The sequence below is a fragment of the Hyla sarda genome, chromosome 4 (assembly GCF_029499605.1).
Source record: "Hyla sarda isolate aHylSar1 chromosome 4, aHylSar1.hap1, whole genome shotgun sequence".
In the NCBI taxonomy this organism is placed as follows: Eukaryota; Metazoa; Chordata; class Amphibia; order Anura; family Hylidae; genus Hyla; species Hyla sarda.
In genome coordinates, this window is record NC_079192.1 from 399,328,416 (window position 1) to 399,341,151 (window position 12,736).

The following is a 12,736-nucleotide window of genomic DNA, read 5'->3' on the forward strand; positions in this document are numbered from 1 at the left end:
AAGTCATCAACTGCCGAGCCGAGAAGTTTGTGACGAATCGAATTTACTGTAAGTTCGCTCATCTCTAATCTTATCCCCTATCCTTTGTATAGGGAGTAAGATGTCTAAGGCTGGAGTACCCCTTTAAGAAAGCGAATGACTTCCTTTCATTTCACTTTTTTAAATGAGGAAGAGAAAAGAAACAATAAAAATTTCTCCCTTCTTTTAAAATGCGTCTCCCAAAGCCATAAATGTCATTTTTCTTTCTGCCTCCTGTAAATGTATGACTGGCAGACTATAAAGTGACAGGTTACAGTGACCCAGCAAATCTTACCTGGCAGAGGGTGCAGTGCAGGGCGATGGCGATGTGGAAATTTCATCACTGCGTAGGCCAACTCCAGATATCGGGGTCCATATTAACCACATACCTGCTGAACTGACCTTGGATCCATGGGGATCTGAGTTGTCAGGGGATCCAGAGTTACGTCTGTCTGTCTGTCCGTGGCCTAAGATTGTGTCAATTGCAAAACCAATGCATTCAGCACGAAAATGAAGGGTGAAAATTCTGCAAAAATATATTCACCCCAACATATTGTGGTGGCCCAGTATGGGAGGTGTTAACTTGTACCTTTGCCGCCCTGTCAGGCAGCCTCCCTTCAGTGTCCCCTGGGCCCCCCTTTCACCTGTCGCCCATGCACATATGTTTGTCATGTATTTTACGTGTCACTTTAAGCGTCTTTAAGCGTTGTCACTTTAAGACTGTTTAACATGTGAGTTGTCATGTGATTGTTACCCAGGAGGTATCAGTGACCAGGTGACCAATCGGACCCCATCAGAGTCTCCCCCATATAACCCCTGCCTTCGGTATTCTCCGGCTCTGCCATAGAGTTGTATTGAGGGGGCGTGTCAGCCGCCGCTTCATGCGGTGGTCAACAAGCGCTATCTGGCCAGCGAGCCGGGGCCCCATACAGAGAGATTGCGGGGGGCCCCAGCGGTCGGACACCTCGCGATCTGAAATTTATCCCCTATCCTTAGGATAGGGGATACGTTTTTCACCACTGGACTACCCCTTTAAGATCTCTAAAGTCACTGGTCACCTCCTTGGGTCCTGGCTGAACTGTATAGACTGTACCATCTGTCACTCAGTAAAGCAACCGTTGTCTGTAACTTGACGTCGGAGTCATTATTGCCCCCGTGCCTCGCCCAGGATCCAGCGGTATACCTTTGGGTGGTATTGAGAATAAACCACGCCCTGGCATCACGAATACAAGGGGTCCATGCCATCTGTCCCTAGGGTAATTCCATCTGCCCTGAATCTCACACCCCATTCCACAATATGTTTCGTTAAATATGACAGTCTTCCGCAAAAGAAGGTCATATTCACCAAAACATACGTTGGGCCTGGTGCTCCCGTGGCTCCCTGGCAGATGGTGACGTTGGTAGTTTGCACTTTGCACATATTTCATTGTTCTTGTCTGTGTATTATAGTATAATGCTATCACGCTTTCCACAACCTTATTACTTGCATGGTGTTTGTATCTGCAGCATTTATACACAGTTTGCTTCATATGTATTCATTGGTATTAATGTAAAGGCTTATACAGCTGGGGATTACAAAGTGATTAGTTGTGTTCTGCTTTTTATATTTTCATGATTTTATTGTTCTCTTGTATCAAATAAAAACAATATTTTTATACGACTACCATAGTCCTGTGAAAACTTTATGATTGACAAGCCAGGAGCCTGCACAGAGCCCTGCTTGTCCTCAGTGTACAGGGCCCTGCTTGTCCTCAGTGTACAGGGCCCTGCTTGTCCTCAGTGTACAGGGCCCTGCTTGTCCTCAGTGTACAGGGCCCTGCTTGTCCTCAGTGTACAGGGCCCTGCTTGTCCTCAGTGTACAGGGCCCTGCTTGTCCTCAGTGTACAGGGCCCTGCTTGTCCTCAGTGTACAGGGCCCTGCTTGTCCTCAGTGTACAGGGCCCTGCTTGTCCTCAGTGTACAGGGCCCTGCTTGTCCTCAGTGTACAGGGCCCTGCTTGTCCTCAGTGTACAGGGCCCTGCTTGTCCTCAGTGTACAGGGCCCTGCTTGTCCTCAGTGTACAGGGCCCTGCTTGTCCTCAGTGTACAGGGCCCTGCTTGTCCTCAGTGTACAGGGCCCTGCTTGTCCTCAGTGTACAGGGCCCTGCTTGTCCTCAGTGTACAGGGCCCTGCTTGTCCTCAGTGTACAGGGCCCTGCTTGTCCTCAGTGTACAGGGCCCTGCTTGTCCTCAGTGTACAGGGCCCTGCTTGTCCTCAGTGTACAGGGCCCTGCTTGTCCTCAGTGTACAGGGCCCTGCTTGTCCTCAGTGTACAGGGCCCTGCTTGTCCTCAGTGTACAGGGCCCTGCTTGTCCTCTGTGTACAGGGCCCTGCTTGTCCTCTGTGTACAGGGCCCTGCTTGTCCTCTGTGTACAGGGCCCTGCTTGTCCTCTGTGTACAGGGCCCTGCTTGTCCTCTGTGTACAGGGCCCTGCTTGTCCTCTGTGTACAGGGCCCTGCTTGTCCTCTGTGTACAGGGCCCTGCTTGTATTACAAATATTATCTATATTATATAAAAAATAGTTTTTGCAAGCAACAGGTACACTTTTAAGATGCTTCAATTTTGCATTGATTTTCAACCTACCTGCTTCTCCTGCTGTAAAGAGCCCATATCATCACTAGAGCGGTCTGCAAGGACCAGCCTGGTGATATCATTAGGGGTCCCTGCTGGCTTCTCTACGTTCTGTAGGATTAGCAGGTTAATGTGAAAGCTTATTTGGGAGGGTCTATGCAGGAGCTGGAGACCAGGTTGTGTGAAGTGGGTTGGGGGCTTTGCACTATGTATTGGGGGGGATATCAGTATATATGTGAGAGGGGCATTTACAGCACTATATATGAGAGGGTGGCAGTATATATGATAGGAATGGCAGTATATATGTAATAGGGGCTCTTTGCAGCACTCACTATATATGGGGGGCGTGGGGGCTTGGCAACAGTATTAATGTGAGGGGAGGCCCATTTACCACCCTATATTTTAGAGGGCAGCAGTATATATGACAAAGGAGGCCATTAGCGTATATTCAAGCAGGGTTTTTGGTCTAATATAGGGTCTGAAAAAAAATCTGCGTTGTTTAAACCTGATGACGTTTCTTTTTTTTCAACTGTACTAACTATGTATAAATTGCGCAGAATCCCATTGAATGGGTGACAGACTACTGGCTGAATTAAAATAGAGAAAACAGACATGGTCGCACATCCACAACATGCACAATGATCTAAGGATTGTACTTTATGATCATGAAGTGCAAGCCCACTAGCCACGTCACGGCCACCTGTAAGTAGTGGGTCCCTAACGTCCCTAGCATAAAATGGCGTAGCACTGGACAGCGACCACCACCTCCGCAACGCCAGACTACTGGCTGAATTAATGCCCACTTCAGTGCAGAATACACACAGATGCTGTGCCCAAATCCTTGTGACTATCTGCCGTGTGACTGTGTCATAGAGTTAAAAAATACACTTTGTAAAGTTCCCCTGACGAGGATCGGGTTGGATCCCACATCTTTGCCAACGTTTTGTAACTCACACTGCATGCAAATTGGCAAAACTCCAGTCTTCTGTACACGTCACCACTCTTGGCAAGTACTAAGCACAGGGATTTTGAGGGAGGATACGTTCCTCTTCAGTAGGGACAGAGGACACTTTCTTTTTTCAGATTTGACTTGTGCGCATGAGTAAATGAATAGATGCCAATTCTCTAATGAAGGTGTCTACATGATGAACCAGTTCTTGCAGCCAATTATAGAAGCATTTACATTTTATTTTTGGAAATAATTTCCTCCCATTTCTGTGTAATGACTTTATTACAGTTACATAAATCACGACTGACAGTGATCGCTTCTGCTGAAGTTTACGGTAAAATGCCTTAAATTTTATTAAATTATATATAGGAGTGACAAGTTCCAGTTAGGAAATTTCATTCAACCTTTATACCAATCCAACACAATGGCCAATACAACACGGATGCAGATATATTCCAAAGGAATATAGTAGTACCAGGACAAATTTCCTGTTGTTTTTTGGTATTTATGTGATGCATCTTTGATGCCTAAAGGGGTTGTCCAACATCAACATTTGGGAATCAGTTTGCTGGGGTCCATTTTTTGGGCCCACAGTAATTTTATAAACTGGGATTCTGATTCTTCTGCCGCTCCATTTCAGGGGTCAAACTCCCTTATATTCTATATTTTGTGCTGTCATGTCAGAGGGGGGAGGCTCCTGCTGCAGCCAATTGACTTACAGCCAAACACAGGACAACAGGGAGGAGGACATGGCTGATCTTCTGGGATACACACAGAAGACTTTTTGTTGTCATATATAATTCTTAGTTAGTATTGTAATATTTAATAAAATGTACCGTGTTCTTTTTTTAGGTTCACAAAGAATCTGTCTCCTGACAAAATCAACCTAAGCACCCTTAAAGGAGAAGGTCAGTTGACTAACCTGGAACTTGATGAAGATGTGCTGCAGAACATGCTGGATTTACCTACCTGGCTTGCCATCAACAAAGTCTTCTGCAACAAAGCTGCTATTCGGGTGAGTCCAGGGTCATTTGTCATTGTCATCAATGTTGTCTATTTCAGAAGACTATCAAGGGGGCTACATAGGCTCTTGGCTTCTACTAACATAGGCTCTTGGCTTCTACTAAGTGTGGCTTTGGTTAGGCTGTGTACAGTTGTGTTTTGGGTTAAGGTAGATTATTTACTTTCAATATGCAGTTTAGTATAAAAGGTTATGTATAGTGATGGTTTTTAGCCTTGGCTTTATCTTAACCAAACCATTGTGATTTGAGCAAACCCAAAAAATATCTGCCCTAGACTTTTCTTTACATAGGAATAAGCTTTCTACCCTAGCCTATCATCTAACTACATCGGCCAAGGTAGTGTTGTTTGTTGGTGTCCCATGTGGTAGCCAGCTCGTGGGCACATGTCCATACAGCCCCCAGGCTATACCCTGGCTTACTTAGTGTGCCTACTTGATGTCCCATTTTAACACAGACTTATACCAAACCTTGACTATAAGAAAGACAAGGATTGCACTCACCATCCAATGATTTTTGTTCCATATTGTCGGGCATGACAGGTTGATGGAGGGGTGGAGGCGGGGGACGTGACCGGGACTGACTGTTTCTCGCTACTAAGGCGCTTCTTCCAGCCGGTAATACCGGCTGGAAGAAGCGCCTTAGTAGCGAGAAACAGTCTGTCCCGGTCACGTCCCCCGGCTCCACCCCTCCATCAGCTTGTCATGCCCGACAATATGGAATAAAAATCGTTGGATGGTGAGTGCAATCCTTGTCTTTCTTATCGTCAATGCTTATATACGCTGTCGGATTATGCACCATCGCACCCAACGTTATACACAAGGAACTCCAAAGCTATCCACACTAAACCAGTTGCCGTACACCTTAGTCTAGCACTACCGGACTTTATCTTTTTTCCAATTCATTGTTATACCAAACCTTTCTGGATGGCTTTTCATTGGACCTGAACTGGACATATCCAATGGAGACCTAAAGCTGGATGTCAGGTCAAATAAATCAATGGTCATATAAAATGGCTCCATGTACCCTATTAGGACTTACGTAAGTAATTTGTGTAGGCTATATCTATTAGCCAAGGTGGCAAACTATATTTGGTGTCTCTTGCTCTGGTGGACCAAGGGTCCTTGATCACAAAGATGTCCAGAGACTCTATTTAGGGCCACATTATACATAATGTTCCCTTCAGCGTCGCTACAGCAGATTTGGCTTATTACTTGTAATAGGCTTATTCCAAGCAGTAGAACTCCCGCCTCTGGTTTTCAGTTTTGATATTCATAAGCTAATAATAAATTCAGTTGCATTATTTATATTACTTCCTTCCAAAACCATTATTAGCCAAATGACTGATTTATTTAAAATTACTTATAGCCTGTTTTATTTTTTTTATTTTATTTTTTTTACCTTGTTTTTCAGATCCCATGGACTAAGCTAAAGACTCATCCAATTACTCTGGTTAGTTTTCTCATTTCTCATAAAGTCTCAGATTAAATTCATGTTAATGAAACCCATTTCCGTATACTATATAAGAGAATTTTGACATAAAGGAGTATTCCAGTGAAAATTTTTTTTTTTTCATATCAACTGGCTCCAGAAAGTTAAACAGATTTGTAAATTACATCTATTAAAAAAATCTTACTCCTTCCAGTACTTATCAGCTGCTGAAGTTTAGTTTTTCTTTTCTGTCTGGCAACAGTGCTCTCTGTTGACACCTCTGTCTGTCTCAGGAACTGTCCAGAGTAGGAGCAAATCCCCATAGCAAACCTCTTCTGCTATTGACAGTTCCTGACATGGACAAAGGTGTCAGCAGAGAGCACTTTGGTCAGGCAGAAAAGAACAACTCAACTTCAGCCAGTTGATATGAAAAAAAAAAAATTATTTTACTGGAATACCCCTTTAATAAAGGGGTCCCCTATAAATTTTTAAAGGGGTACTTCACTGCTCAACATTAGGAACAAACTGTTCCGAATGCTGGAGCCGGTGCCGGGAGCTCGTGATGTCATAGCCCCGCCCCCTCAATTCAAGTCTATGGGAGGGGGAGTGAGGGCTGTCAGGCCCCCTCCCATAGACTTGCATTGAGGGGACAGGGCGTGACATCATGATGGGGCGAGGCTATGATGTCACGAGCTCCCGCCTCCAGCGTTTGTTCCAAACGCTAAGCAGCAGAGTACCTCTTTAAGAAAGAGTAGATTGTGGTTACAAAGAGTGTCTCTCACTCTGGAGGACCGATCCTGTCCTGCATCACACAGACAACCCATTTATATCAATGGGCACTGTGTAATACCTAATTTCCCCTACAGGGTTGCTGCAGAGAAACTTACTACTAGGTTTCATCATGGGTTACAGCTGATTGGCTGTGATCGGCTTTATTGTCAAAAAACCCTTCTAAGGCTGGGTTCACACCACGTTTTCAAAATACGGTTACCGTATACGGTTTTCCGCTAAAAAACGTATGGCAAAAAACGTATGCAACCTTATACAACCGTATGAGTCCAAATTAAAACGTATACGGTTTTTCCCCGTAGGGTTCTATGCGTTTGCATCAGTTTTTGCCAACGGTTTTGCTATTTTGTTGGAATTAGTTTTCCAGCAATTTAATAAAGTTACTATTGTTCTTTTGAAATTCCAATCTGCGCATGTGCCAACTCCAAAAACGGATTAGAAAAACCGTGTGCAACCGTATTCTGAAATTCTGTGTACGGTTCTCATAGACAACATTGTTAAAAGAACCGCATACGGTTCGCATACGGTTTTCCAACCGGAGGCAAAAACGTGGTCGACAGCGTTTTTGCCTACGGTTGAAAAATCGGCAAAACCGTATCCGAGGCAAAACGGATGCAACCGTACACAACATTTGGAATACGGTTTACAATGCATTCTCTATGCATACGGTTTCGGATACGGTCGTATACGTTTTTTTTTCCGGAAAACCGTATACGGTTACCGTATTTGAAAAAACGTGGTGTGAACCCAGCCTGAGGCTGGGTTCACACCACGTTTTTGCAATACAGTTCCCGTATACGTTTTCAATTTGAAAACCTTACAGAACCGTATTGAAAACCGTATGCCAAAAGATGTATCCGGTTGTGTCGGTTTTGCATCCTGTATGGTTTTGTCAGTTTTTTTTTCCCGTACCCAAAACCGTAGCCTACCACGATTTTTGGTCCGGGTGAAGAACCGTATTGAAACGTATACGTTTTTTTTTTATTATTATTATTATTTTTTTTTTTACATGGGAGTCAATGGGAACCTTATAGAACCGTATGTGCGTATGGTTCCATCCGGTTTTCCCCATACGGTTTTTGACTTTGCACAGTTTTTTTCTTCAAGTATCAATCAACCAAGTGGAACTTTATTCATAATGGAGTGAAAAGTTAAAAACATATACGTTTTTTTTCTTTAAAACGGACATCCGGTTTTCAACCATATACAGATTTAAATTTGGACACACGTTTTGATACAGTTTAGTCAGGTTTTGAGGAATCCGTTTTTTTTATCAAAAACCTGATACAGGAACTGTATTGCAAAAACGTGGTGTGAACCCAGCCTTATAAGTAGAAGTTCAGATCTTCTAATAAACTTTTTTGTTGCCTAAAATAGCAAATGGGTTGACACCTTTTTTATGCTTACAAAAAAATGTTTTTTCTTTTTTTTCTCTTATAATTGGTCTTTCATATTTAATTATTACGTTTATTGAATTTTGCTCGTATATAGACTATACCATTGGTATGTCATATTTAAATATTTTATAAATAAATATTATAAATTACCGTATTTTTTGCCGTATAACACGCACTTTTTCTTCCCCAAAACTGGGGGGAAAAAGTCTGTGCGTCTTATGCGGCGAATACACCCCTATCGCGGCGGTCCCTGCGGCCATCAACAGCCAGGACCCGCAGCTAATACAGGACATCACCGATCGCGGTGATGCCCTGTATTAACCCTTCAGACGCGGCGATCAAAGCTGACCGCCGCGTCTGAAGGGAAAGTGACGCTAACCCGGCTATTCAGTCGGGCTGTTCGGGACCGCGGCAGTCCCGAACAGCCCGACTGAATAGCTGGGTTAGTGCTTACAGGACACCGGGAGGGACCTTACCTGCCTCCTCGGTGTCTTCTCCGTTCAGGGATCCCCTGTATGGCCAGCGCTCTCCTTCCTCGTCATCACGGACATGCGTCGGCGTGCGTAACGACGTGATGGCGGCGACGGAGAGCGAGGATACCTGGCCGGCAGCAGAGATGTTCCGGAGCGACGGGGACACGGCGACAGCGATAGAGCGACATACAGGGCAGCGATGATGGGTCCGGAGCGGCGGGGACACGTGAGTATTACCTCCTATGCAGTGGTCTTCAATCTGCGGACCTCCAGATGTTGCAAAACTGCAACTCCCAGCATGCCCGGACAGCCAACGGCTGTCTGGGCATGCTGGGAGTTATAGTTTTGCAAAATCTGGAGGTCCGCAGGTTGAAGACCACTATTGGGTTCAAAATCTTAATTTTTTTTAGATTTTGCACCTATAAATTGGGTGCGTCTTATACGCCGGTGCGTCCTATAGGGCAAAAAATACGGTACCGTATATAAAGATTATAAATTATATTTATAAATTTCACATTCTGTTGAATGATAACAAATAGTATAAGTCAGTGGTCTCCAAACTGTGGACCTCCAGTTGTTGCAAAACTACAACTTCCAGCATGACCAGACAGCCGTTGGCTGTCTGGGCATGCTGGGAGTTGTGGTTTTGCAACATCTAGATGATCACAGTTTGGAGACCACTGACCTATACTATTTGTTATCATTCAACAGAATGGGAAATTAATAAATATATTTCTGAAAATGAATATTTATGAGCATATTAAACATTGAGACTTTATTTGTTATTCCTTTAGTCCCTAGATAAAGTAATTATGGAAATGAGCACATGTGACGAGCCACGTGCATGTAATGGGCCTTCTCCGCTGGTGACCGCTTCCGGACAGAGGTGAGACATCACAATCTCATGGATAAAATATACTTTCATATTTAACCCAATTTTTTAGGTACTTGGCAGAATACAGTATACAAAAGAATCCCTTCCCCCTAATATAAATGGCACATATAATTTCTCATTAGAGAAGAGTGAAGACCTTGCCCTAATGTTATTGAGCCCCCTCCATGACACACAGATATTTCTCTTTCTCTTCATTTTAGGGGGCGGGACCGAAGCTGGGCAGTTCCCCAAGAGATATAATATTAGTCATTTCCTCCGTTACTTCTCTAGCCAATCACAGCACAGCACAAAATACTTCTCTCTGCTGTAGAAAGGGGACAAGGCAGAACAGGCTTGCGTTGTGCTGGGCTGATGATTTACAAAGTACAGTAATAGATGGCATGTGGAGGGAGAAGGGGTTACTGATTTAATTGGTTTGCATAGCGCTATATGAGTAGAAAAGAAACAGCAGCAGCACAGCAAGGACTGGGTTACACTAAGCAATGAGCTGCTACTGTTGCTACTGATAAGCTAAAGGGGAGGGGGTGGGGAGAAGATTTTATTGCAGCATTGTGGACATACAGCAGTAAGTACACTGGTATTCACATGGGGCACAGTTGCCCAATGTTTATTGGTGATGAAAGAATGAAAGGAAGCCTTGCTTTACCTTTGAGAACATCTTCAGATACACATTTCTCTTTTTCTCCTGCACATAGCACATGTAGCCCCGCCCACTTCCTGTAATTTGTACTGCTCTGTCTATTCCCAGAGACAAATTTCCCCTTAGGACAGGCAGTGAATAGCAGATTGCAGAGAAGTAAGACACCTTTTTTTGAGTAGATAGTAATTTTTTTGGTAAATTATTTTCAATGGAAATCAAATTTATCAACCCATGGAGGTCTGGATATGGAGTCACACTCAAAATCACAGTGGAAAACCCCACTACAGGCTGATCCAACTTTATGTAATGTCCTTAAAACAAGTCACAGTGAGGCTCAGTAGTGTGTGTGGCCTCCACGTGCCCGTATGACCTCCCTACAATGCCTGGGCATGATCCTGATGAGGTGGTGGATGGTCTCCTGAGGGATGTCCTCCCAGACCTGGACTAAAGCATCCGCCAACTCCTGGACAGTCTGTGGTGCAACGTGGCGCTGGTGGATGGAGCGAGACATGATGTCCCAGATGTGCTCAATCGGATTCAGGTCTGGGGAACGGGCGGGCCAGTCTATAGCATCAATGTCTTCCTCTTGCAGGAACTGCTGACACACTCCAGCCACGTGAGGTCTAGCACTGTCTTGCATTAGGAGGAACCCAGGGCCAACCGCACCAGCATATGGTCTCACAAGGGGTCTGAGGATCTCATCTCGGTACCTAATGGCAGTCAGGCTACCTCTGGCAAGCACATGGAGGGCTGTGCGGCCCCCCAAAGAAATGCCACCCCCCACCATTACTGACCTACCACCAAACTGTTCATGCTGGAGGACGTTGCAGGCAGCAGAATGTTCTGCACAGGGCGCAAGTGGCAAATTTGCCAATCTTGGTGTTCTCTGGCAAGTGCCAAATGTCCTGCATGATGTTGGGCTGTAAGCACAACCCCCACCTGTGGACGTCGGGCCCTCATACCACCCTCACAGAGCCTGTTTCTGACCGTTTGAGTGGACACTTGCACATTTGTGGCCTGCTGGAGGTCATTTTGCAGGGCTCTGGCAGTGCTCCTCCTGCTTCTCCTTGCACAAAGTCAGAGGTAGTGGTCCTGCTGCTGGGTTGTTGCCCTCCTACGGCCTCCTCCACATCTCCTGATGTACTGGCCTGTCTCCTGGTAGCGCCTCCATGCTCTGGACACTACGCTGACAGACACAGCAAACCTTCTTGCCACAGCTCGCATTGATGTGCCATTCTGGATGAGCTGCACTACCTGAGCCACTTGTGTGGGTTGTAGACTTCGTCTCATGCTACCACTAGAGTGAAAGCACCGCCAGCATTCAAAAGTGACCAAAACATCAGCCAGGAAGCATAGGAACTGAGTAGTAGTCTGTAGTCACCACCTACAGAACCACTCCTTTATTGAGGGTGTCTTGCTAATTGCCTATAATTTCCACCTGTTGTCTGTTCCATTTGCACAACAGCATGTGAAAGTGATTGTCAATCAGTGTTGCTTCCTGAGTGGACAGTGTGATTTCACAGAAGTGTCATTGACTTGGAGTTACATTGTGTTGTTGAAGTGTTTCCCTTTATTTTTTTTGAGCAGTGTATATTTACATTAGCTATCAAATATAGGGAAGTTGCTTGAAACCACGGTGACCATTTAAGTGATAAAACATACTATTTAAAATTGGCATGACCGTATTTTAACCGATCCGCATTGAGCAACATGGAAAACAAAACCCGTAACATTTAAAAAAAAAATTTCCCCCCACCTCTCTAATCACAAGAAAAAAAAAATAAAAAATAAAAAAAAAAACTCGCCCCTTAAAAAAACAAGCCTTTCTATATCTAGTGCATTGAACTAAAAATAACAATGTTGCCTTAAAGGGGTACTCCGCACCCCTAGACATGTTATCCCCTATTCAAAGGATAGGGGATAAGATGTCAGATCGCCGGGGTCCCGCTGCCGCGGGACCCCGGCGATCTGACATCTTATCCCCTATCCTTTTGGATAGGGGATAAGATGTCTAGGGGTGCGGAGTACCCCTTTAAAGTCCAAAATAGCTATGGTGCCAAGAGGTTGTGTAACTAGCCAAAATCCTACAAGGGAATCATGTACCACGATATACAGTATGCAGTCAGCTTTATTTCATGCAGTACTAGGATTGCTGTCCCTGACAATGGGGGGGTCTTGTGTTCCCCATTTACAAAGGATAATTGACTAAACATAGAAGAGTGCTGCCCATTATACTCTATGGGAGATACAGAAATGGTCTTGTAAGCTGCCGAATAAATTTGGGCCCCTCAGTTGGGCACTATGGAATTTCATGAATGTACTCTGTTTAATGCAGAGGTGTTTCGATACTTGCTTGATCTATGGTGTTTGACGTCCTTAATGCAAATATTTTAATAGGATTATGTCCTCCCCGGTGTCACGTCTTGTGTTTGACTTGGTAAAACAAACGTGACGGTGTATATATATATATATTGTGATGAGTATGCATACTTTAGCAACCAGTACCGTGTCCAACAGA

At 44.5% G+C, this 12,736-nt stretch overlaps 1 protein-coding gene across 4 annotated transcripts in view; it reads left to right on the forward strand.

Moving 5' to 3' along the window:
- Positions 1 to 12,736, forward strand: part of BLTP3B (bridge-like lipid transfer protein family member 3B) — a 154,509-nt gene that overhangs the window by 68,722 nt on the left and 73,051 nt on the right. For all 4 annotated transcript variants that reach the window (XM_056517317.1, XM_056517321.1, XM_056517319.1 and 1 more), the window contains 3 exons: positions 4,427 to 4,589; positions 6,007 to 6,045; positions 9,478 to 9,569. In XM_056517317.1, the coding sequence (XP_056373292.1) occupies positions 4,427 to 4,589; positions 6,007 to 6,045; positions 9,478 to 9,569 (294 nt within the window). The remainder of the gene's footprint in view (positions 1 to 4,426; positions 4,590 to 6,006; positions 6,046 to 9,477; positions 9,570 to 12,736) is intronic.